General features: G+C 48.5%; 1 protein-coding gene across 1 annotated transcript in view; it reads right to left on the minus strand.

Annotated features, from left to right (window-relative positions):
- Positions 1 to 10,210, minus strand: part of MGA (MAX dimerization protein MGA) — a 55,563-nt gene extending 45,353 nt beyond the window's left edge. The window contains 2 exon segments of the mRNA XM_055813686.1: positions 5,457 to 6,599; positions 10,192 to 10,210. Coding sequence (XP_055669661.1) covers positions 5,457 to 6,520 — 1,064 coding nt within the window. The 5' untranslated portion in view covers positions 6,521 to 6,599; positions 10,192 to 10,210.
- Between the last annotated feature and the right edge of the window lie 16,836 nt (positions 10,211 to 27,046).

Consider the following 27,046-nt stretch of genomic DNA (forward strand, 5'->3'; position numbering starts at 1 on the left):
GCAGCACAATTTCCTTCCCTAGTGGTATCAGGGTGACATTTGCACTTTTTCCTATTTGAGGCTCAGCATGAACCCATGCTAAACTATCATGTTTTAAATGCTCAGAAGTGGCCTTAGTTTGCTGTGTATCTCATTAAGTCACCGTACTAAAGCTATTACACTTTCAAATAAGAAGCTAAATGAGCACTTAATGCGCGTCAGTTTACACTGTTTAACTTTTAGTTAATTCATCCTAAAGCCACATACAGACAATTCCTAAATTCAGCTGCTGTCCCAGCTCTTACAGAATGTTAATATCCTACTGAATTACGCTCAATCTTCCAAGTCTAAGTAGTAACCTAACCAGAATTTGACATACCACACATTAGATACTGAAGACTAATGGTGCAGTCAGTTACACTCCAATGATGGGCTTCTTTGAGGGACAGCCACATCAGTCCAAAAAATTAAGTCAGCAGTTTTGTTAAGCACATCAGAAGCTGGCTCCTCAATAGCTAAGATACAAAACCAGAAACTCATCCTCAACGAACCTCAGAAAATAATAGTCACAACTTATTTACTAAACATATCAGATAGTATTCCCTTTATTCCCTTTATATATATTTTATAGGATACTACATATAATTTTAATTATGTTGCTATTCAAATTGCTAGCCTGTTATTAAAAATAACAATATTGGTTAATATTAGTTAATGCTAACATAATTTCAAATATAACAATATAATTGTAGTAACAACATATTACACATAAAGGGAATATTGATTTATTATATTGCATGTGTGTGTGTATACATCATTATTAGTAGTATCCATTCCCCTTCCCTCCTCCTGCTTTAAGGAATGATTACGCTCAGTTGGAACACCCCCCTCCCTCCGTTGGGATTGAGGGAGGGGAAGATGTGAAGGAAGAGGCTGCTCCTTCCTTGTGTAGACTGAGGACGTACATAAGAGAGAAAAGCTGGGACACATGAGTCACAACATGGAGCTGGGAGTCTCCACCTCATGAAGAAAGACTGCAGTGTTAGAACAGGGAGCAGACAGTCAAAACACGGATTTATATATTTACATATAACATTTCTAAGAACAAGACAGAACCTATCTAGAAAACCCGCTGTGATTCAGAAGGACACTAAGTAACCAGAATTAAGCTTGAAGCAAAAACCTGCCTTGTGAGGGAATAGCAGGCTGCAGGGGAGGGGCACACCAGTCCTGTCATCTAGTCTTCTCTGGCCAATGCATTTCCAATTAGAAAGTTTCTAGCTTTCATTTAATCAGGAATGTCAAATGCAAGATTAAAAAGCCTTCGTAAGATTAAAAAGCCTTTATTCTTCAGTGAGTTTACTGTGAAAGAGATTCTAAGACAACCCACTTGTAGCTTATGGGCAACTCAAAATCCTGTCATGTTACAGTTAGAGGTGGATTCAGTATGACAGATCCACAGTTAAAGTAAATGCTATTAAGAAGATCTGAGTCATCTGCTCCTCTATCTTAAAATTCTCTAACATAAAAAGACCAAAAAAAAATCCAATAAATTTGCTGTCCAGGAAGAAATTTCTCATTTGAGTTCTACTGCTTCCAGTTGGAAGCCCAGTAAAGTCTGGATTTCTCCAGCCATTTTCCTTTACCTGTTGCAAGATGTACACCCAAGCTAAGGATTACCTTTCCATTAGGGATCTGGACATTATCCAGAACAAAGAAGCTCTGCTGTAAAAGTGAAATTTCTAGACACAAACATTATTCTGCTCTGCATATTGCAACCATAAGCCAGATGGTGACCAAGAGTGAGGTACTGACCATATGATGCATGCGTATGAGAAGATCAAGTATTTGCACAAAATGCTGAACAGCATTTTTCTCGGTTTTTTGAAGTTCAAATGCAATTATCAACTTTTCAAACCATAAGCAAGTTGCTTTACAGCACTTAAGCAACTTCATGTGGCCCTTAGTTTGTGAAGTTACATACAACATAAGCAGTCACAGAAACCTCTCTTCCAGTGTTCTATGGGAAGACGAATCATCCAAGTTTGTCCTCTCAAAATCCTTGGCTTAACCTGAGATCGGGTGAAAACGGTGCAATACACCTTAACTAGCTCTTTCTTTGCCCCATATAGAACAATGCTCATATTTAAGCAAACTTCTTTACACCTCAAGCAATGTGTTCGCCATCCTTGCTATAAAACACTAAAAGCAAAGAAACCACTTTATTGCATTTTACCAAATTAAAAGCCATTTAACTGCTCATTTATTGGAAGTACTGAGATACATGAACTCTCTTATTTTTTTGGTAGATCATTTAAGATATACCATGAAAAAAAATATCTGATTTCTTTTGGAATTAATCTAGCAATCTGCGGCTGAGGTTTGAAGGATGATCATTTGCCTTCCTCTTCCAAAAGGCAGGCAAGGAGGGAAGAAAAGTAAACTCTCAGACTAAATGAAATTATGAAAACAAGACTACCGGACCATTAAAAATCCCATAGTATTTATATTTTTGAAGCCAGAAATTCAAAAGACCTCCAAAGGGAAAACTGCTACGTTAGCCTGTAACTAACTTAAGAACCAATATGGTTCCCCCCCACAGCCTCAACATCTGAGTGGTCCCAGGCATAAGCACTGCTATAGAAGTGTCCACTCAAATTAAACATTTCTTCTCTTTACAATACCCCTGATGAAGTTAAACATACTACCAGGCCACAGGGAAAAAAAAAACAACCCAAAACAAAAAACCAAACATGCTGCCTTGTTTCTACTAAAGAAAATAGTCCTTTATCTCCAAGTGCGCTAATAACTCAAGATTATAATTATTCTCAGGTATATGCAACTTTTTACATAGTTCAATTCTCAAAAACATTCAGAAAAATTGAACATTGGTGGGCAATATGATGCACAACAGCACTAGGAACTCCACTTCCTTTACTAAGTGTCATCTGAGAGATTCCGACTGTCACTCAAATCTAAACTCAGCAGAAATCACTACCCTGCCTAAAAGCAAGACAATGCCTATCAACTACTAGTAACAGTTTATCTATGAGAAAAACATAATTGCCCAGTCTTCATTAATATGCAAATATTAATGTGTCTAGTTTGATAAACAAGAATGCCACTCAACACTGTCCCTGAAAGACCAATGTATTTATGAAGGGATCTCAACCATCCAGCATGAAAATATTGTGAACAGATCTGAAGGAAAAAGGAGAACTAATGTTTTGGAAAACCCCAGAGCATTAAAAAAACAAACAAACAAAAAAAAAAAACCAAGACAGTTCTGCCATTTCTTGGACAAGCTCAATTTTTTTCTTTCAAGTACAGAATCTGACTTTTTCACATAGATTACAAAAACATAAAATGAAAAACTGAACAATGTGTGAGGGTAGTTCTAGGACTGTGGTAACATTTACTCATCAAGTGATCAATGCTTCCAAGCCCAAAGAGAAAAAAAGCCCTTCACAGCCTTTCCATGCCTGTGCAGCTTTTAGCATGTTTCAGAGATACATTGTCTTGGAGGTGAAACCAGGGAAAGCATCTGACATGCTCTGGACCAAGAGAAATTAAGCCTGCCAACCTGCATCATGTGTTCTTACAGAACCTCTGTCCTTGAGTTGTTTTAAATTTAGCCTTCTAAAATGCATTTTGTTCCTTGGGAGAAAAGGGAACCAAAAAACCCAAGCTGTCCAAATGCAAACAGTTCCCCAAATAATTTGCTTTGATTACCATCTTCAGGCAAACACAATGATGGAAATTTTGAACTTCTTCAACTGTAGCTGACCCCGAGTCGGGGGAGGAGGGAACGGAATAATTACTTTGAAAACAAATGACCCTTTGAGTAATTATTTTCAGAACTTTACAGGTTTACTTCCAATATGCAAAGTTATCGAAACACTTCTCCATGCTGTGTCCCTAGGAACTAAAGAAAGACCACCCTCTCTGAAATCAGTGTACTTTCAGTCTTCAAGATGGGTTTCCCTAGAATTTGCCACAACATTTTCGGTGCATATTAGAAGTCTAGAAGACATTCTTCTTCCTAACACACTGACACTGGAAAAGAAAGGTTAGGGCACTCTAGATCCCAAAACAATTCTACTACTCTTAAGAATTATTAAAAGTAAGCTCAATCTAAGTATCAAAGTATGGAGAACTTTGTAATCTGAACTTTTTCAGTCACTCAAAAGACAAGGAAATGTTTTCCACAAGAATAAAAAAACAAAAACAAAAACAAATCGAGCAAACCTCTGTCCTCTCTAAAACACACTGAAATAATAGTAATATAGCCTTTGAAACAAAGTAATTATGTCAGAAATACAAATTTTCTTCCTATAAGAACCAACCTCTAATCACACCATTAACATCATACCGATATCCTGCAGTTAAACAGTTTATTGGCGTACTGATCTATATAAGGCTGCTTTTGTCACTAAATGTTTGGCAGATTAAGCCTGGTATTCCCAGACAGACATGAAGAAACACGGCAGGAGAGAAACTTCTTTTTGGTTGTGGATTTTTTTTTTTTTTTTTTTTTACATCAATTCTTCAGGTTTCAAGTATTTTGAGCATCTCTTGACACATTAACTATTCACCAAATTTGCTCTATTCTAATGTTTACATTTTGGAAATTAAAGTGAAAGGGCAGTAAAACAATAGGTTTCGTCAGGCTTGCTTTACCACCATGAACCTTACTGGTTAGCAGGTTCCACGCTACGGGTAGGCTCTCAATATACACTAGATTGCTCCACTACCATTTGTGTGGTACGAATAGAATGGTTCAAAGAGTCAATACGACATAAGTACATAGACATAAAATAACCACAGAGTAAATAAAGGTCTGAACAGTGTAACAGTTTGTTGTTTTTGGTTTTTTAAGTACTTCCCTAGGCACAGATTCTCTTACCTCGCATGAGGCGACTACCGCTAGGCAGGCTACCTCATGCTACTATGTGGAATAAAAAGAATTCACATGAGCAGTTACTGCCAAAACAGTGGCATGCTGCCAGTTACAACTGCCTTGTAGCAATCCCTACACATATCTGACCTAAATCCCCACCCATCCACTAATGAAAACTGAAGATAGAGACAGCACGTTGCTGCAGTAACCCTAAAAAGAAAAGCAGTGTTTTGATGACTGCGATGTGCTATGTTTAAAAGTCTGAAAAACTAAATGTAGCCTTCTAAAATGCTAAGACAGTTAAGAGAAATCCCTCAACACTCCTTTACAAAGGGATTTTACAAAGCAACATAAGAAAAAAAGACACTTAACCCTTACGCTCCTCAAACACATTAAAGTCCAGACTGATGGATGACTGTTTATGTGAAGAAAAGCTTTTAATAATACTAAGTGTTCTGCCATTTCAGATCAGGCAACCTTTAGCTGTGCCTCTGTATACTGAGTATCCTGTTATTTAATGTTTTACCAAAGACCCCACTCAACCAGTACCTGTGCTAAAAATATGATGTTAACCCACCTTTCCGAGACTTCTTGTTTTAGCTTTGGCGTATCACCCGAAGACAGGTCAGTGTCCAGGAAACTCAGGAAGTCCCTTTCTGCATTAAAAGACTCTTTGTCCAGATCAGTATCTGATGGGTTTTGACCAATGAATGAAGAATCTAAATTTCTCTGATGTAAATCTAGCCCATCAACCTCAGCAGGTCGAGCACGAATGCCAGCTGTGCTAAAAACATCACCTCCTTCCAATTCTAAGTTACTATTTTGTTTCACATCACGCTGAGGTCGACCATTCAACCCATCATCTCTGAATCCTTTAGCAAAAGGATTGTAATCTATTTTCAGCTGGGTGATCTGGATGTTCTGGTAGGCTGTAACTGCAAAGAACTCTGTCTGTGGAAAGGTAAATGTATGGACATCAGGGCCATTGAGCTGAATGACTTCTGTGGCTTTGTCTGCAGGCACCAAGTGAAGTCGTGGCAGGTAACGGTGCATAGAATGCAAAATTATATGACCTTCCTGGTCCAGGGTATTGTTGGTAAGTTTGAGTTTGTAGAAGGATACTGGCTGGTGCATCCAGTACTGGCCTGTGGAAGGGGATTCTGGATGAATAAACACTCGCCCGAGAACATGCGGTTCCGCCTTCCCACTGGGCTCCCACCAACGGCCATTCCATTTGTACCGGTGATTGTCCACAGGGGATATGTCCATGACTAGGATGTACTTCTGACCAGCATCCAGACCTGTAATCCAGTATCGGCAGTATGGGAACATGCGTCTCCCCTGCTTCGTCAGAATCATCTCTGTGTTGCGATGGTAGAATTCATTCCACATACTGTTGTTATCTAGGGTGACAGTAATGCCCCCTGAGACACAGTCAGCTGGGAGGCAGGTCCTGACTTTGGATTTTATTTGGGTTGATACACTGCTGGCAAGAGCACAAGCATCACGGTTCGCTACTAGGATTCCTTGGTCAGCTTTTCCGTTTCCCTGCTGTGGTTTCAAGATGACAAAAAAAGCAGGCGCTGCACCTGAGACAGTCCCACCATCCCGGCTACCCAAGACAATCTGCTGTTTCTCCATGATGAGCACACTTTACAAGCTCTCAAGTCAAACACAAATTCTACACAGTTCTGATAATCTTCTATGCATGTTCACCATTCTGGAAAAAAGGAAAAACCCAGTTAAATTTATTCAAATACAGGCTAGGAAAGTAATTCTCATGAGAAATGCTTTTTGTGACAGTCCTCTGCATTAAAAACGTAAAGACGACAATCAGTACTATAGAATCGACCACAATTAAGATATATCAAACTAAGGTTGCCTGTGTGTACATAATCTAGGCCCTACAGACGTGGGGGCTATCACACCTTCAAAGTGTATTGTCACATAATACTTTGCCACAACAGGACTCCCTGCTTTGCTTGATATTTCAAAGTGCTCTTTGTTCTGATATTGCCTCCAGATCATTTGCTTCACAAACAGCATTTGGCAAAACATGCAGAAATTTCCCAAAGAGCAAATGGTACATCTGTGGCACAAAGGCAGAAGTAATTTGCTCTTGCCAGAAAGCAAGCATTCCCAGAGGTCCAAAACTTCTCAAAAACGAAAAGGGGGAAAGAAAGGAGTGGGGTGGGGAAGTTAAAAACATTTTTCCCACATTTCTTTTATCTTTTATTGAAAGAAGCCTAAGTCTGCATGGTTGGTATTTCTTTGGTCCTTCCCCCACCCCAACCCCAAGAACTTTTAAACATCTGTCCAGGGCAGAGACAAAGGAAGAAGGGAAGAAAATAGTTCAGACTTAAAAGCTTTGGGGGAAAACAGACAAACTAACCCCACAAAAGACCATGTAGCTAAGACCAGATTGATGAATGTGAAGCACCAGGCAACCTTAGTTACATCTATCTTCTAAATTATAGGAATAATTTAAGTCTAGTAAGAAAACACTTGTACTCTTACGATCAGCCTAATCACTGTTTAGGGAACTAAAAAAGTTACCTTTATCTGCATATACACAATTCGCCTTTTGTGACTACCTCACAGGGTGAAGTGTTATGTCAACACTCTAACAAAAGATCATAAACAACTTCATTATAAACAGCTTGTACATTTCTCAATGTGAAAATTTAAAAGCAAATGCTCTGTTAACTCATGATTGCCATTCCCACATTCAGATGTTTGTATTTTGATTCTTCTTATATACAGAATACACAATAAATGACTGAGTCTTGTATCAAACATCTAATTGGTGAGAACCAAGAGACAAGAGTGAACCACCATCACAAGGAGTTAGCTACCTGAAATCAATTGTATTCCTTTCCAGAGAATGAATTCAAAAGTCAAAGTTTTAAGTTAACTTGGTATTCAGTAAGACTTTATTGTGTTAGAACTGGGGCACTGTAGGAGAAAATGCTCCTCTGTACAAACCAGCTGCCACACACATGTGGGAAATGACCTCAAAGCTCAGAAGACAAGCAATTTATACTCCATGATAACTGTTCTTGACACCTAGGAAATATGAGAGATCTACCCTCTAAACTTTGCACTTTAAAACTTCATGTATAAGTTAAGACTGGAGAAAGAAAAACCCAAAACTGTTCTGCACAAAGTTGTTCTGCATAAGTTTTGAAACCTGTGAAGTTACAAGATCTGGTTTTCAGTTCTACTTTGAAGAGGAAGCACTTCCCCACAAACACACCCACAATCACCCAGGACTACCGAACAGCACCTGGAATGCAAGATGAATTAGCTGTGCAAAATCAGCTTCATATTTTCTGTTTTAAGAACGTTGCCCTGCTTTTTCAGTCAAGCATATCTTAAGCCCCAGCAATGCCAAAAGCTATCCATCAAAAAAACCTTTTTGAATGTTCGTCTATGAACACACAATAGAAATACAAACATCTGATTAAAACTCCAAGATACACAGAGTGGGGAGAAAGAGATGCTATCCTAAGCTGTATGTGATTTTCCACCAAATTACCCTCCCTACATACATATACAGCATGTTCATATCTATACTGAACACAGTCAGAGTGACTTCACATTAATACTGTGCAATATACATCAAAATTGTATTAGGTCATGAAGGAAATACACTATCAAAGTGATTTCAAATCTGGTTTAGGATAGGCAGAAAGCCTGTGCCTTTAAATTTACTTGAGGAAGAACTTACATACGCCAGAAATAAATTCAAAAAAGCTCGACCAGCATGCATTCAGCAAAAATTCTATGTAAAGAGCTACCAAGTCATAGCTTCTATTTTCCAGTGTTTTAAGTTCTTATACTGCACTGCTGCAGATATTTCTGCCATAACCACCGCTCACAGAATCAAGTCAGTCTAGGATGCATATGGTTACAATGTGATTATGTGCAATTACTGTAGCCAAAAGCCACGTTATTTCAGTGTTAACATTGTCTATTGCAGGAACAATTTCACACATTTTATTACGCTTGGTCATACACGCCAGCCTGTTTTACTATAGCATGGAGTTTCTAATGCAGCATTGCCAGGAAAACGTGTGTATCTGTGGAAGCTGAAGTTCTAATTGGTTTCAGGTATCTCACTTCTCTACCCATACACAGACCTTGTATTTGAGAAGCAACACTAAACAAGACAGCAGCAGCCAAAACCACTCAGAAATGGCACTAACACGTGCTAAAAGCAGGAAGACAACCAGATACAAAAAAAAAAAAAAATGTTAAAAAAAAGCAGCCGCAAAAACAAAACCCAAACCCCGAGCCAAGCCAGCCCGCAGAGGACAGCACGGCGTGTGCACCCAAGCCCGCGGGCAGGCACTCCGCTCGGGCTACTGGCGCCGTTAGGCTCGGCGGGCCGGGGCACCTCCCGCCCGGCTGGGGAGAACCGTCAGGCACCGGCGGGGGCCGCAGACGCGCCAGGCCCCCGGTACAGTACAGCACAGCACGGCACAGCACGGCACGGCACGGCCGCCCGCCGCGTTGCCGACGGGAGCCCGGCGCCGGGCCCAATGGCAGCGAGCGCGCCACGCGCGGCGCTGCCGTTCAACACCGCGGCGGCGGTGCCGCCCGCCGGGGCCCCCGGAGGGGCCGGCCCGGCCCGCCGAACGCCCCGCCTGGGGCAGGTGGCGTCACGACCGAGCGGCGCACTTGTCGTCCGCCCCCACTCCCCCCCTGCCGCCCGCCGGAAGCTTCGGGACGGGGACGGGCAGCCGCCGCCGCCGCCGCCGGGAGCCGCCCGCGCCCTTCCGCGCGCGGCTGGCGGCGGGAACGGCGCACGTGGGGGAGGCCACGCCGCCGCCGCTCGCCGCCGGGCCCCGGCGCGGCGCCGACCGGCGAGAGGAGCGCGGCGCGGCCGGGGCGAGCCCAGGCCCGACGCGTCGCCTCGCGTCGCCGGCGGGGAGCGGCCCATGGGCCCGGGCCCCATCGCCTCGTGGCTGCGCCTGGTGTCAATTTTCGCAGCTCGGGAGGCGGGCGGGCGGCGGCGCGCGGGGCCGGGCCGGGCGCGGGGCGGCCCCGCGGGGCGGAAGTTACCGTGGCGCGAGGCGGGGGGCGGCCCCGCTTCCTCCTCTCCTCACGCGGACCGTGTGTCCGCCAGCTGGGGACAACGTGCGTGCGCACCGCCGTGACGTCACCGCGCCGCAGCGCGCGCAGGCGCGCACCGCCCACTGGCGGCTCCCCCCCCCCCCGCCCTCCCGCCTGCCCGTCACGTGCCCGCACCGAGCGCGGGGCCCGGCGCCCGGCCCTGCCCGCCCCCGCGCGCCGCCGCTCCCGCGAACCTTCTCGAACGGGCGCGCTGCCGCCGCTGCCCTTCGAGGCCCCGCGGAGGCGCGGGGCCGCCCCGCCGCCCCTCCGGCCCGGCGGAGGGGCCCCGGCCCCGCCTCAGGTCACGGGTCTGGCGCAGGGCCCGCCGGCGGCGGCAGCGCCTCCCGCGCTGGCGCACGACGGCCGGGGGGCGGCGCCGGCGGGATGCGCTCCCCGGCCGGGCCGGGCGCGCCCCCCCGCCCCCTTCCCCGGGGCACCGGCAGCCGCGAGGGCAGCGCGCCCCACGCCCCCCGGAGAGCGGCCGCCGAGACGGGCAACCCGCCCCCCAAGCCCGGGGCGGAATTTGCCCCCGCAGGGCCCGAGGCGCCGGGCAGCGCGGAGCGGCCAGATCGCGCGGCCCGCCCCCAGGGCAGGCACCTGGCTCGGGAGCTGCGCCCGGGCTGGCGCACCCGCACACCCCGCACCGCACCCCAGGCACCTCCGGCAACGAGCCCACCACCACAACCGCGACCGATAAGGGAGCCCACGCCAAAAGGCAGCGCAGCTGCAGGGAAACTGCCCCGCGCAGCCCTCCGCTCCTGCTCCTTCCCCCGAAGGATACTTACTTTACAACCCTGCACCCATTACCAAAGGACGGATATTCTCACGCAGTGGGCGAAAGGAAAGGCGTCGGAGCAAGCTGGCTGACACCTGCCACAGACCAGAATTCTGCACCGCCCGCGGCCTGCCACAACCAGCAGGTCCCGTAGGGCTGCCCTGCCATTTAACGCCACCATGCCTTTACCGTCGGGGTGCAGCCAACGGGCAGCACAACAGCAACGGCGCAAAGGCCAGCACCCCTCTGAAGGCGCCTTGGCAACAGAAATTTACACTATGGGAAAGTATCTCAAAGCACGGAAGAAAACATTTTTAAGACACATGAAAAACATGCAGCAAAGCAGCAATATCAGGAGGTCTGCAGGAGTCAAGACCATGGAGCACTTGTCCCCTTCTAACTAAAAGAATGAGCTCAGGCTGAAAAAACTGAGGACTGAGCACATCCGCTGCACTGAGAAAGTGCTTAAATACAAAATTCTGCAACTATGAAAGAAAGATTGTGGGTTTGATACTTCTAGCAGTTTACAAATAAGGTACGGGGGGCAGAGGCAAAAGGCAAGCTGGAGCCCCACTGCAGTGGATTGGGCTGCGGTAGAGTTAATTTTCTTCACAGTAGCTAGTACAGGGCTTTTAGGTTTGTGCTGAAAGCAGCGCTGATAATAGAGAGATGTATTAGTTATTGCCTGTCACCCCACCCCACAGCGAGCAGGCTGGGGGGGCACAAGGAGCTGGGAGGGGACACTGCCGGGACAGCTGATCCCAACCAACCCAAGGAATATTACATGCCATATGAGATCGTACTCAATATATAAAGCTGGGGGAAGGAGGAGGAAGGAGGGATGACATTCAGAGTGATGGCATTAGTCTTTCCAAGTCACCGTTAGGCGCGATGGAGCCCTGCTGTCCTGGAGAAAGCTGAACACCTGCCTGCCGATGGGGAGTAGTGAATGAATTCCTTGTTTGCTTTGCTCGTGTGAGCAGCTTTTGCTTTATCAACCTGTCTTTATCTCAACCCACAAGTTTCCTCACTTTTAACCTTCCAGTTCTCTTCCCCATCCCACTGGGGAGGAGCAAGCAAGCAGCTGTATGGAGCTTAGTTGCCAGCTGGGGTTAAACCACGACACACATATACTAGGTAAGGTTGGCAAGGTGGAAGAGAAACACCCCATATGCTGGCAACAGCAGATTTGGAGAGGGAAAAAAAGGTTCAGAGGAATTAGAAGAGATACATTAAAAAAAAAATCACAAAGAGATGGCATTCTTTTTCCTAAGGGTCATTCATGTTCAGCCATTCTCTAAGACAGCTTCACATTATGGTTCTCTCTTGGAAGTTTCTAAAACATCTTCACATGAGAAAAAGCCAAGGCTAACAGCCAAGTGCTTGCACATTTCATACAGCAAACGGGATGTAAAGGGAAGGAATCACGAAAGCCTTCCAGTTTAGCTATAAACATGGGACGGAGGGGTGCAGCTCAACCAAGGACCTGGGGAGTGCCACACCAGCTCTGTGTGTGTGTGTGTAGGCACATCTGTGTTGCTCTAAAGCACCAGGTCATGGGCTGGAGAGGTGCTGGACATCAGGGAACTTGGGTAGTCCCAGCCAGCCGAGACAGACAGCAAATACCAGCACCTGGAGCACGGCTATCAGCAACTGGGGAGACTGGGCTCTCTCAGGAACCAGCTGCTGGGCAGACCAAGTGTCTAAGCCCAGCTGCTGGAGGGAGTCTACCTTGTACAAACATACATGTGTATATGTAAAAAGACATATACACACACACACTTTCTCTTCTCACTAGCAGACCTCCACCCTGCTCAGATGGGGAGGGCAGCAGGATAAGGCTGTTGCTGCTGTCTGCGTTGCCATGAGTATCCATGTGTCTCTGCCTGATCTGTATGGCCAGACATGTCTACATGTATGTATCACATATACATGTGCTCTATGTGCTTGTGCGTACTGGCAATACATTTTTAGCCTCACTACTGGTTACACCTGGGGGCACAGAAAGCTGACAAAGCCAGGACAGTATTTTTTCCCTTAACAAATGCCATCAGAAATAATTACACCAATTAAAAAAACTAAGTCACATTGCCCAAGATTGATCAGGGATAGTCATTTTATACCTACTGCAATCACATCCTAGGTATAGCAGTCATCAGGTTTTAGGGTCACAGGATACCTTGACACTCAATTTTGTATTAAGCAATATGTTTAGGAACAGTGACAGTACAGAAATAAGCCTTTTTTTCTTCAGCAAGAGGGCCATTTGTACAACTAAGAGCAACCACACAGAAGAGCAGACAGTGCCACACTCACAGTCCACAAGCCACATGTTCCAGTGATGATAACAGAAGCAACACCAGAGACTGTTGACCAGGGATTTTGCCAAGATCTTAACTAATGCAGGGAGAGATCCTTGCCTGCAGCAAAAGTAGAACCTCTAGTTTATCAGGAAAAGAGATTCACCAGTAGAAGTCACAGCAGCACCACAGATTCCCAGCAGCTTAAGCAACCTGGTTCTGAGCAGCTTATAGCTGACAAGGAACAGGAGTACTGCAATAAAGAACCACATCCCATTCAGATCAGTACAGACACCAGTTTTAAGGCCTTGTTTGCGCTAAATGCCAGCTGGTGGCACAGAAATGAACTACTCTGCACCAAATGAATACTGCCATCCGTGATCAGAGGGAGCTACCTTACACCTACCAGTAATGAGACGGTTGTCTTTGAAATGCTGAAGTCCACTACCAAGAAGTACCCTCTTCCCCAAAATGCTTCTTTTAGACATATTCCCTGTTGTGCAGCACCTCAAAAATACAAACCACAGTCTTTACATACTGTACTTCAGTATCCAGTAAGTCACATGCCTTCTTTCAGTAACACTTAGAAGCATAAAGCACCAGTTCAAGCCTACACACTACAACTAACACAGAGCCCATAACTTTCACTACCCAGCAGTGTGGAGACTGCTAGTCGGAGCTGTAGCAAAGAACTATTATTCAGTCACTCTTCTTTCTAACCAGTCTAAAAAAAAAAAAAATTCCAGCCAACAGACCAGGAGCTGGAGGGTCACAAGGCCCAGGTTTGCAGAAGATCTGTATGTGGGAGAGATGCCTTTACTTGCAGATGCAGTAAAGCAGAAAGTTATGTTTTCCATAGGGTGGCAACTATTAGAGGTGCCAATTATGGTTCTTGATAGCAAACCCCTGTCCCTTTTGAATACAAAGATCTCTACTACACAAGTAGATACATGACAGGGAATTTCTGTCACACAGTATACTTTGAAAGGCATACGACTGGAGCATACAAGAGATTTTAATTTCTCAAATTCACTAGCTAAAACCAGCAGCTATCAAAACCAACTGTGCCAATGTAACACACCCACAGCAGCAGTCAGTCAGCAGAGCCTAGCCTACAAGTTACCACTAACTACGACCCAGCAGCCCTGACAATCACACGAAGTCCCAAGTTTTGGCCATTTATATATATATATATATACATCTTCGAGACCTGAAAATCTAGTGACATTACTGTCAGAAGAATTATGCCCACGAAAAGGGTTAAAATACAAAACCATATGTTCTTCAGCCAATGAGAATGACTGGCACAGCAGCACCCCACAAAAAAAGTCTGCTAATTCTGAACCTCCAGGCTGGATTAAGCTGTCTATAGAAGGGTATCTAGTCCCACCTTCTATACCGTAAGTGGCCCCACTGGCCTCCCACTGCTTCTGCAGAACAGTATTAGCCTCCTAGAGCTGAATGAAGTTTGCTCCACACAGATGTCTCTAATATATTGCAGCATCTGTGACACCTCCAGACCCCTGTCCTGGGGCAAAAAGTCCCAGCCTAAATCTACTTTAAAAAAAAAAACAACATAATTTTATTTCTGATAGAGAAGTAGCTTAAATTCTTCCTTTAGCTGTAGTGAGGAAGTATAATAACATAATCCAGTGTCAAGACAATTAAAGGTGTAAGTGGTGGCAGAATCTAGCCAAAAAGTGTGGGATTAAAAAAATTTCTTGCAAGAAATAAGACTGTTGCAAGGGAGGAGGGGGGGAAGAGAGCACACATGCAAGAAATCTGCCTTTCCACGTTTAGGTTTCCTTGCTGATGCAAACATGCTAAAACGCATGCTCCAGCCACACAGAGAATAAATACACTATTCCCACAGCAAGTATGGCACAGCTTGTGTGCCATCAGATTTCAGCCCAGAGCACTACTTAATACTAAAACCAAATTCACTTCATTACTTTATGCAAAAAAACAAATCCATTTGACACTCAAGAGCCCTGACTACTGCAGGATTGAATAGGTGGCAGTTCAGGAAGTGTTTCATCAACCCTCAGCTACACCCCTGCAGAATCAGAGGGCAAACACTTGGAGGGGGATACCCGCTTTGCCTCTCCAATACCAACACTCTGCCACCACAACCCGAACTTTCAGTCCCCCATGAAGATGGTGCTTTGTTTAACAGCATTAATCCTGCAGTGTACAGTATTCTCCAGCTCCTGAGAGCTACCAGAACTTTTGGAAAATACAGAAATCTTCCCAAACATTGAAGATCGCAAAATGGAAACATAGACACAATCCATTTATATGAAGTATGAAGCACCGGTAGAGACAGCAGGGAGAAAAGCCAGTGCTCACTACTAATAACTGCTCCTTTTTTATCTGTATACAATATTATTATTTCAACATTTAAAATAACGCATTTTACATTGCTTCCCGTATTTTATTAAGAAGTTGTTGATATGCCCACCACCCATAAAATCAATGACTGCTGTATTTTTTTCCAATATGCTATCGTTTCAACTACTTTCAATAAAAGAATAAAGCAACATTTCATGCTTTTTACCATGCAACACTGGCAGAAACAAGCCATAATCAACATGAGTAACACCATCTTGATGAATTTCAGTCCCTTTATGGCCATTATGAGGAACATTTATCACAGACATGAAACTTCAGCTGGGGATCTTGCCCACATCAGGGGGTGGGAAGAGAGCAAAAAATAAGAAAATTCAGCAAAACAAGCCAGGCAAGTAAAAAACCCCTCACCTGAGCTCAGGACCATACTGCTCACTCAGTCATTGTCTTACAGAGATAATTGCTACCAGTCACCAACAGCTCATTGAGTTAGAACTGCCAGGGAACCTCTATCCTCCCTTTAAGTTATGCTGAAAAAGACAGTAACACCAATTTAAGTGCCAGACTGTTGCTGATGGGCTCCAGGTTTGCATCTGTCTTTGTTATTGATTTATTGACTTACCCCATGGTCAGACAGACCATGCTGTATTAGCAGAAAGCACTGTACTGGCAAGAGTTAGAAAAACAGCACAATTCCATCATCACAAGTATTTGCTTAACACTAATTAACTCACAATCTTGAAATTCTCCAAATTGGCTCTTCCTGAAGATAGCGACTGTAGCAATAAATGCAAACATTTTCACTGTAGATACATTTTATCAGGCTCCTACGTTCATCTTCTGTCTTTTAGGCTGTTTACATCCCTTACTGCCTTTCTGTTTTGGGCTTGATTAAAAAAAAACCAAAACACACAAACAAACAAACAACCCCAAAAACCTAAACCAAACTTTCTTCTGGTTTCTTTCTTCTCATGACAAGCCTTCACCATTCTCATAATAAACCACCACCACACATCACATCCTTAATTATGTAAGAACAAGAATGAAGTAAGCCTTGCTAGTGTCACAGCTAATGGCACTGTTTCCTATGTGCATAATATGGCTGAATTTTTTAGTAGATCCTCTGCTGTCCATGAAATGGCAAATGGACAACAGCCTATTCTTAGAGAGCTCTTTCTCACTCCTCCAGGCAGAGATCTGTTTCATTGTGTTTGTAAAAACAATGCCTTGGACTTCCCATTCCTTAAGAAATTAGGTTTTGAAAAGCCAACATACACAACCACATACTTTAGAAGTGAACTAGCTGATTTGAATGTAAATGAAGAAGTGGCATGAGCATAAAACGAAAGAATTTCAACAATTTTTTTTTTCTAGTAGGTGACCAAACAAGTTTGTTCACAACTGGGACTGACACTGGTTTCCTCCAGTTGCCAGCTTCCCTCCCAGGGCAAATGCACAACAGCATCTGCACCAACACAGAGCAAAGGCGGGTGAGGTTAATAGTCAGCTGCTGCCACATAGAATATGCAAGTGAACAAATGCTGCCCACCTCTGCAAGCCCTAAGGACCGTGCTTCCCCCCTGCCACGTAAACACACATGCGTGCACAAAAACATTCGCCCACAGCAACGTTTTTCAAGCAGAATCAATTGTCCACGCCGGTTCTCAGTACAGACACAAGGAATGGTGCCCCGAGGGCACTGAAAGGGTGCTACAGCTGCAGAGCCAGCGGCTGCACTGGGCAAAACACCTTGAAGCGGCAAGGCCAGTTCATCGGCTTGTCCTGAAAACCTTCTGTTTTCGAAGTCTGCAGCAGCTTCGAATCTTCAGGGCTTCAGCTCACTCCATCGAGTGCGATTAAAGACGAACCACGAGTGCAGCCACGGCGGAGTAAGCGTGACTGCGTAAGCTCCGGCATCTCAATAAGCTCAAGCCATGTTACTGGAAACCACTCAGCTAAGCAGTCTGATGAAATAACTGCTCACCTTCACGCCTAGCGACCGGGCTCACCGCCACATTTATTTAACGCCCTTTTACACTGCTTACGGGCTGACACGGCAACCCAGGCCGTGCAACGGCCGCCGAGCCCGCACCCTACCCGGCTTCCCTCGGCAGCACCGCAGGGCGGGCCGGGCGGACAACCCCGCCAACCGAGCCTCCTCCCGCGCCGCGCCGGGCGCTCCGCCTAGGCCGGGGGGGGGGGGGGGGCCCGAAAGTGCCGGGACGGCAGCGGGCGGGCAGCCGAGCCTCCGGGCCGAGCGGGGCAGGGCGGGAGCGGGGGGCCGCTACCCCCGCCCACCGCCTGCCGCGGCCAGCCGGGGCGCAAGCGCGCCGGGCCGCCCCGCTCCGCCTCCGCCGGGCCCCCGCAGCCAGCCCGGCCCGCCCCCCGAGTCAGCCGGCGGGCACCGGGGCAGGGCTCCCCGGGAGCGTCCCTCCCGCCCAGCCCCGGCCCGGGGGTGGGGGGCAGGGCTCTAGCCACGCCTCCACCTGGGGACAGGCCCCGGGGAGCGCCGCGGCTCTAGGAGGCGGCAGCTGCCCGGGGCCGGGCCTCACCCGACCCTTCCCCGGCCGGAGACTTAAGATGCCGGGCCGCTCGCTCTCTCCCGTCCCCTCCACCCGGTGACCGCCCGCGGCACGGTGGGGGTGAGGCGGCCCCGCGGCCCCTCGCCTCAAGCACGGCCCTGCGGCCCGAGGGGAGGGAGCGCGCACGCGCGGCTGGGCCGCCGCGCTCACGTGACACGCACACCTCCCGCCACCTCCTCGAATAAAACTTCCGACCCGGGGCCCGGGGGGTAGGGGGCGCGAGGGGTCCGGGTCGGGGCGGCGCGGCGGGCAGAGCCCCGGGGCCGGCTGGCTCCTACCTGCCTCCCGCCGCCGGCGCCCCGGACCACGCGCCCCGCTCGCGGCCTTCGCCTGCCACGCGCAACCTCCTGCCGTCTTCATTGGCTGCCGCGGCCCGTCACGTGGGCCGCCCCCCACTTCCTCCTGCCCCCCCCCACCCCCGCCCAGCGGCTACCGGCCAGGCCGTCCCGGGAGGCGGGCGGCGCTCGAGGGGGCGCAGCCGACGGCGGCCGCCCTGAAACCGCTTCGCGACGCCCGCCAGCGGCGCGCTGCCGATTGGCCCTGGCCGCCCGCTGACGTACTTCCGCTCCCCGGCGCCGGGCCACGCCCTTCCTGCCCCTCCTCCGCCCTCGCGCGAGGGAAACACGCCGCTCGCGCGTGGGCCGCACGGCGCCGGTGCTGGGCGCCAACCCGCGCTCCCTCACGGCCGGCGGTGCCGCCCGCCCACGCTCCCTCATGGGCTGGCGGTGAGGGGCGCCCGTTCTCCCGCCCGCTCTCCCTCCATCACGTCCGGCGGTGAGGGGCGCTGGCCCGCCCGCCCTGCCTCAGCGGCCGGCGGTGTCGCTCTACCGCCTGCCCGCCCTCCTTCCCTCACGCCGGGGGTGAGGAGCGCCCGCCCCCCCCGCCTTCCCTCCCCGCTCTCCCTCGCGGCCGGGGGTGAGGGGCGGCCCTCCGGCGGCGACAGGGTCCCCTTCCGGCGCAGGGGGCCGCTGCCCGCCGCCGTTCGCGAATCCCGGCAGAATGCTGCGGCGTTCCGGGGGCGGGTGGGGCCCCGGCCCAGTTAAACGTGGGGCACAAACAGTCCGGCCCCCTCCCGGCGCGGCCCCCCCGGGCAGGCTGGCTTGATTGCATGTCATGGAAGCTAATTAAAAACGTGAACAAAAAGTGATGGTAAACAGCACATAACGTAGCCCTGGGCCTAAATTCCTGCGGTGGAGGTCTTGGCCTCGAAAGGTGCCCAGTCAGGGCAGCAAGCAGCATTTGCCAGGCACTATAACCTTACTGAGAATTTGCAACAATGTGGCTGAGTACATGGGGGACACGAAAAGGTGTCTAATTAGGTACAGAGTTACACTTTTACAAAAGTGAACTTCCTTTTGAACTGATACCGAATCCAGGGATTGGTTCTGAGATCACCAAGATGCTCAAGAATATCTTCTCTCACTATTTAGATAAACATGTTTGAGGCATCCAAATACAAAGGTTACAAACATACTGACCGGCGCACGGGCTGAACTTTTGGTGGGCTGTTGCATCTGGCAGCCAAAGTCTGAAGGCATTTGGGTGTCAGCTAGCAGAGTGAACGCTGGTGAGCTTATCTCCTGTCTCTGGGGAAGCTCGTGAGCAGATGGAAGGACAGCTAAGAACCCCTGCTACTTACTACAAGAAGTTTGGTGCCCACTTCCCAGCTGCAAGATGTGTTTTAGTTACTAGGCCAAGCAGAGGAAACATCAGGCAAAGGAAATTTGCCATTTGACATTAAATATAATTATGTTGCAAACCCAGGAAAGGATAAAGAAATAATGCAATCAGAGGTGCTGGGGCTCTGGATGAAGGAAAGATAACACATGCAGGGGAAGTAGGTCATTTATACTCATTTCTTAGGAAAAAGGCATTTTGACTGGAGCAGTTTTGAAGGAAACCTGATGGTGTTTGCAAATATCACAGAAACAAACCAAGTGCGATACAGGGGAAAAAAAAAAAAAGAAATAGTGTTGTTTTGGTCTCCAAGTGCAAACCCCATCCTTTACCCAAGACACAGACCTCACAATTGCTCTGCTGAAGAAATTCCTATTCAAGTCAGATTTGGAAATCTTAATTTTGAAAACATGCGTGTAATTTGAAGTGGCAATGCCCACATTATGTAGTAAGGTTTTGCAGAAAAATCCTTCAGTGCTCATTCCTCTGCTTTTTTTTCATCTGTGAACAATTTTCTGTTTGTTGGCTAAATGGGTTGGGTGGTTGGTTTTTTTTGAAAGCTGAGAATTGGGAAGCTAGAGTTCATTAGAGATTCAGGAAGCTTAAATAAGCAGGGAGAAGAATGTTCCTACTCTCCCACTCCCTTCCTTTCTGAATAAAACCTTTAAGAGGGGGAACTGGGGGAAGAGCAAGTACCTGTTCTTCCAGGGTCGTGTTGGCCAGGGGGACCACCCTGCTCTTCCAGCATCATTGGTTCTGATGGCTCCCAGAGGCTCCCACTCGCTATCCCACTTTGCTCTGTTCTCCTGTTTGCAGATGGCTTGCAGATGGCCGTGGGCCTCCTCCCCTTCACTCAAAATTTTCACCCCAGCATTTTCAGCTCTTCCAGTCCCACCCATCCCAGTAACAGTGACAAAATGGGCCTGTGAATGCATGAGGAGAGTTCCCACTGAGGAACATATTTAGGAAATAAAGGCATATGCTTCAGAAAACTGAGCAGAAACAGGCACATCCTTTTATAGGAAGAAATTATACAGGTTTTGAGTGGGCTGAGCTTGTGGGAGGAAGGAAGTGTGATACAAAGAGGAAGGGCGGCGCTAAATCTGGTCTATGCCCAAGGCTGGCATTTTATTGCCAAACTCATTACCTGGTGTGTTTATTCCTGATAACTACAGGATTCAAACCCTGATAAACAAACTTTGTTCTTCCATTAATAATATCCATTTATAATTAGTCATAATGTAAAAATAATTACATTTACACAACAATAATTACTTTAACAGCAACCCCCATCCTTATGTCTGAAGTATATTATTTAAGTGCTTTAATCAATCATTCAAAGTCTGCAAAGTGTCAGAACTAAGAATACAACTTTCTGGGCACTGAATGAATCAGGATCATATCAAGAAAATGCCGTGCGAGTTTTTAAATGAAATCAGCTTTTTACATATACATACATGGGAGCCAGATAGAGATTGCTGAGATAATTGTGAAGCTGGCATTTGCTAGCTTCCTAGTGTGGACTTCGCACCCCAAGTAAGGACTTTCTTACCTGAATACATGGAGAGGGTTCACCAATGATGGTTGCTTTCTAAAAATTCCCTAATGTTGGTTTTATTGGGTAAAGTTTTTTAAAAAGACCAGTTGTCTTGGTTACACTTTGAGCTGCTGTACATCATCATGATTTAAGCCTTTAAATTATTCCTTTTATAAGGAATCCCTTATAAAATTCCTATTTCCTTTATACCTGCCACTGGAGCTGCAAAGGTAGCAGCGTAATTGTGTGGCAGGAAAGGCTCTTCTTTCCAAAGGCTGCAGCCAGGGATCAGCCACTGGGACTGGAGAAGTAAGGTTAGGAGGAAGGCCTGTCCAGATTTTCTTGACTTAATTCTACAAGGCAAAATGGCAGGCAAAGCAGGCGGCCTGCCCCTAGCCTTTAGTTATTTTTGTTTCACCACCAAGAGCTGACCTAAGGTCTCCAGGCTGCCTCCCCGGGAGCTGCTGTGACAAGTCTTCCTGCTGGGTGGCCGGTGCTGGTGAAGATGCCTCTCTGTGTCTTGAGACAGCCAAGAGCCTGCACTGCTCAGGCTGGGAGCCCGCTTTCTCTTTTACAGAAAGGTGGGTGGCCAAGCCCTCTTCTCCACCGGAATCTTCCCATCCCAGCTTTCCTCCTCAGCGATCAAGGACAGTCATAGCCTCTGGATACCCAGCCTGTTGCCCTCCCCAGCCCGAAGAAGGCAGGGCAGAAACAGGACTGTACTTCAGCCCCTCACCCTCCACCTTTCTACAGGGAGGAGACTTGCCGCTGCACCCAGTAAAGGCAAGCTGCCAGCTGCGGTGTGTCTCTGCAGTTCCATCCTGGCACAGTGTTTATTTAAGGCAGAAACCTCCTGGCAGCGCATGCATGGTGAGATGCTTGGACTTGGCTTTCTTGCTGTGGGCCAGATCCCGAGGGGCAAAAGGTACCTTTGGGATCTGGCTCAAGTTCGTTGCTCCCTGAGGGAGCAGCAAGCAACCATCCCAGCACTGCTTTCCCAGCCGCTTTGCTTACCAGAGGTTTGGCTCTTCTGCTGCACTAAGCCTGGCCGAACCCAGTCTTTTTCCTCTCTTTTCCCCTTTTGAAGGGAATGCAGCCTAACAAACTCTTCCCTACTGCAATGGCTGAAAACCATCACTACCCCCTCTCTGCTGTGATGGGCAACTCCGAGAGGGAGGGGTTAAACCTCTCTCCCACCAAAGCTGCAAGGAAGGAAGACGCAGGCACAGCTCCCTGAGCGCAGATCATTATTGCAATAGCATAAATATGAGACCTTTTAATAAATGGGGGCAGAGAGGGGCGATGAACCTTTCCTGAAACATGCTGTGGAGGACCCCAACTGCTCTGTGATCCCAAGGCATGGCATGGGGAAGGGGGTGGGCGTTGTGTGCGGCTGCTGGTGGCTCCAATACAGCCCAGGGTTCCTCCGTGCTCCCTACACACACATAGATCCCCTTGCGAGAGGGCACCACAGGGACACAAATGCTGATTGCTCTTGATCAAAATGAGGAGGGAGCTGGCAGAAAGCACCAGCTGCAAAAACCTCATGTGCATCTGTAGGCACCAGTGCAAAAGCAGCTGCAGTTTTGAGACACTCTATTTCAATGCTCCTGGCTGACCTTTCTATAAGCACCAAAGCCACTGGCTGGCTCCTGGGATTATTTCCTTTAAAGTGGGAGGTGCTGATGGTTTCTCAGATATGTGAAGCCAGTAGTTCTCATACTGCAATATCCTCATTTAAAGCAGCTTTAAAAGCCCCAACTATCTTAAAAATCTAAATTACACTAAAAGACAGACTACATCCTTGCCCTGCCCAGCTCTGAGGAGAAGCAGTGGGGGCACCAGGTTTGCTGGATGGGTTGGGAACCATCTTCAGACCATTGCGGGCTCTCTAGAGGCTCCCACACATTTGCAAGTTTTTTCCCTCCCCAAGGGTGTGTGAGTGGCCAGCAGCAGGTGCAGGGGAGCCCAGGACATCAGCCATCCCATTTGTGCATGGGGACACTATCTCCCCTCCGCTGTCTCCCAGCTCATCAGCACTGCCCTGGCAGAGCCAAGCAGCAGGATGGGCCATTTTGCCACCTGAAGCAACTTGCTGCCCTAAGCACCTGCCCTCTCGGCTGCCACCCATGTCCTACCTCAGAGGCTGGTGCAAAGGAGAAGTAAAGCTCCTGAGGCAGACACATAACCCAGAGGCCAGCTCAGACACCTGGCAGCAGACCACCAGCCCTCACTGTCTCACCTGAAGTGAGGAAACTTGCTCAAAAAGCTATGGCTGCATCACTGAGTAGTGCAGCCAGGGCATATTCGTGGACCAGAAAGGTGCCAGCAACCTGCTGCTTGTGCTGTACCCACCTGGTGAGGGACGCTCGCTGCGGGCCAGCTCCGCCTGGGGCCCAGCAGCCTTTGTGCAGGCTGTGAGCAGCGGGTGCACTCCCACAACCCATCTCCCAGCACGGTGAGGGGGGACCATCAGGGTATTCACTATGAAAGCAGCATCCTCATCCAAAGCAAGGACATGTTGCAGCACAAGCAACCTATCAGGCTGCAACAAGGCTTTACCATGGGTCAGATTTTACTGTTTGTGCTGTTTCTCTCTCCTCCAGAGGCCAGTCCACCCTGCTTCTTGCTTCTGCTGCATCTGGATTCTTCCTTCTCCAGACTCCTCTTCCAGGCAGCCTCTCCTCATCCAGGTCCCCTTTTTCTCCTAGGGCCCCTCTTTGTCTCTCCTAGATCTGGGGTGTTCTCTCTCCTCCCTCTGCTTCTTCCCAGTCTCTCTTCATCCAGTGCCCCACTTCCATACCCCTCAGAGCTATTTAACTACTCAACAGAACCAGCCACAGCTGCACCTTATCCACACCAGCCAACCCACCGCCCCTGCAGCCAGCCCACAGCTGTATGTTATCAATGATAATTAACCCAGCTTCAATCCTCTACAGTTCCTCTACAAGGATATGCTGAGGTGTCCACACATTACATATTTCACTGAAATGCATCTGAAGAAATTACAAGATCTTAGAATCATTGAGGTTGGAAAAGACCTTTGAGGTCATAGAGTCCAACAGTTACCGCAGCACTGCCAAGCCCACCGCTAAACCAAGCACACATCTGCACGTCTTTCAAACACCTCCGCGGGGGGGACACAACCACCTCCCTGGGCAGCCTGTGCCAGTGCTTGGCCACCCTTTCCACCAAGAAATGTTTCCTGAACCTCCCCTGGTGCAACTTGAAGCTGCTGCCTTCTGTCCTGTCGCTTGTTCCCTGGGAGCAGAGACCGACCCCCCCTGCCCACAGCCCCTGTCAGGCAGCTGTAGAGAGCGACCAGCCCCCCCCCCCCGAGCCCCCTCCTCTCCAGGCTGAGCCCCCCCAGCTCCCCCAGCTGCTCCTCATAGGACTTGTGCTCCAGGCACAGTAAATGGCACAGACAAGGCAACCATCAAATACACAAAGCACTTTCTCCATAGCTGCTGCTGCTAAACAACATAACCACATCACAAATTGCATGAGCATCCTAGGGGGCAAACATGCAACAAATGCTGCACGGACTGAGAGCTGGCACTTGGTGAAGGGGTTCCTGCATCTCTCTCAAGCCCGTTTCACTGCTGAGCTCACCACCAGTGGAGCTCACCAACTGTATGTCCAGAAATCTCGTCCGGTTTTGCATGCAGAATGTCAATGCAAAGCAAAAATTACTAGTTTGGGGCCAAATTATTGTTTCAGTTGCTTCCTGTAGTTTTTCAGGAGTCAATAGGTGTAGCTGAGCAGAACTAAGAGTCCGGCCAAGAAAACCTCCCAACTCTCAGACTGCCTGGAGCCAGAGACAAGAATTTTCTCTTGCTCAGCAATCTGCTGCTCCCTCTCGGCAGCTGAATCACATTAAAATATTCAGAAACATAAGCAGGATTACTCTTTGCTGTTCACCAGCAAACCCACTAAGTAGAGCAGAGGGTCGAGGCTGGCCTGGGGAGCGTGCCTGCTGCCGCAGAGCCCCAGGACAGATCAGTGGCATGGTGGCAAAGGTCTTGAATTGGTCAGCGAGGCGAAGGATCCAGCCGGGTGTGCACAGCATCCTTGTGGGTGGAAACACTACCGGGGCTCAGGGGCTGCTGGTGGTGCTGGGGCTGCTCCGGGCCGGGCAGGATGGCAGCTCTCTGCCCAAGTTGGGACAGGGGCATGAAGGAGAAGGTGGCTGAGGGGGGGTGTTGAAACTGCATTTGCAGGATGCGGAATAGGATTTTGTGGCTGGGCAGGCAGGAGGGCAGGCTGGAAGGAGGGCTGTGGGGGAAACACAACACATTCTGGTGTGTGGTGAAGGATTTCCCCCGTAGACCTGCAGGCTGTTAAATGGATGTCTCCAGCTTTCTGAAGGGCCCATGTTCAACCACCCTTATGGGTGTGTTTCTGCAGTGAAATGTGAGGGATTTTAAAAATGAGGGCAAAGTCTGCTGTCAGCCACGTCCCTAGAGCACCTCCAATTCCTGCTGTAGGAGAGGAGGGTGGCATTTCTGAGAGGCACAAACACCACACCGCAGAGGGCAAAACGTCCCCGATGGACACATTATCCCACCACTGCCCTCTCTGAGCTTTCCCAGCCCTCTGCTGAAGCAGCCAGGGCTGGCTCTCTGGCCCTGGCAGGGCCCAAACTGAATTTGATCCCCAACGTTCTCAGGATGAAACCTGTCCTGCTGCAGGCTGCTCTGAGGCTTTTCTGCGCGCCCCAGGAGGGTGACACCACCACCTGCACAGCCAGCTCGGCTCTGCTTCCAGCGCTCTCCCTGCAAGCAAAAGCTCAAGCGGGAAGAAACTGGGCAGTCAGCACTGCCTTGTGGGCTCACCTGTGCCAAGGGAAAGGTATGTTGTGCCCTTCCACCGTGCCTGCAGCAAACAAGGCAGCACCTTGCTTCCACCTGTGATGGCAGGCCCAGAAAAAGGGGGTTGTGGGCGAGGCAGAGATACACCTCACCTGCTAATGCGTGGGAAGACCACAGAAAGCCTTGTCTTCTTTAAAACTTTACCCTCATTTGCACTAATGTTGAGCTAAGAACATGTGGGGGTTTTTTTGGTTTTTTTTTTCCCCGAGGTCACTGTTCATGATGCTCTGTTGCCCAGACTGTTTGTAAGATGCTTACTGAGAAAATAAATCCACTAATTTTTTCTTGTGAAAGTTTAGAGCCTTTCTGGCACAAAGGCAAGTGCAGATTTTCTACATTCACAGATTTCTGATGCCAATAGAAATTAGTCTAGAAACAGGCAAGCTGTAAAGCACGATGTTGAACTCTTGCCAGCCTTGTGACGGCATCATCCCATGGGCTTCCGTGGAGCGCTGCGCATTGCCCCCGCTGTGGGCTCAGCATCAGGGCTCAGTGGCACCAGGTAACACTTCAGCAGCTGAACAGCCGTGAGCAGGAAAACCGATGTCATCCCAGGAAATCAAATTCACCCAGGAGAGGTCAGGGCATGGCAGAACGGCAGGCTGGGGGCATTCCCGGATTACGGACTACTTCCTTCTCTCAGCTGTGTTATTTTCACACCAGGAAACCAACCTCCAATGACCTTGGTGCCTCTCTCACTGATTTACACCACTGTCAGCAACAGGTGATTCTGGCCCGTGGTGCTGGAGGCCTCTGGGATAAGGTCTGCTCCGCTGCAACAGCGATGGTCAAATGCAAAAGCACAAATCCCCAAATAAAGTCCCCATGAGCCAACTGTTATCTTCAGTTACAGCACTGCAGCCCCTGACCTACGGCCTGACAGAGCTCAGCAGGCTGGCAGGATTTCCTGGAGCATATTAAGAGAAAGAAAGCAGAAATATTGAGGCATGTTATTTTC

The sequence above is a fragment of the Falco peregrinus genome, chromosome 1, assembly GCF_023634155.1.
Source record: "Falco peregrinus isolate bFalPer1 chromosome 1, bFalPer1.pri, whole genome shotgun sequence".
NCBI lineage: Eukaryota > Metazoa > Chordata > Aves > Falconiformes > Falconidae > Falco > Falco peregrinus.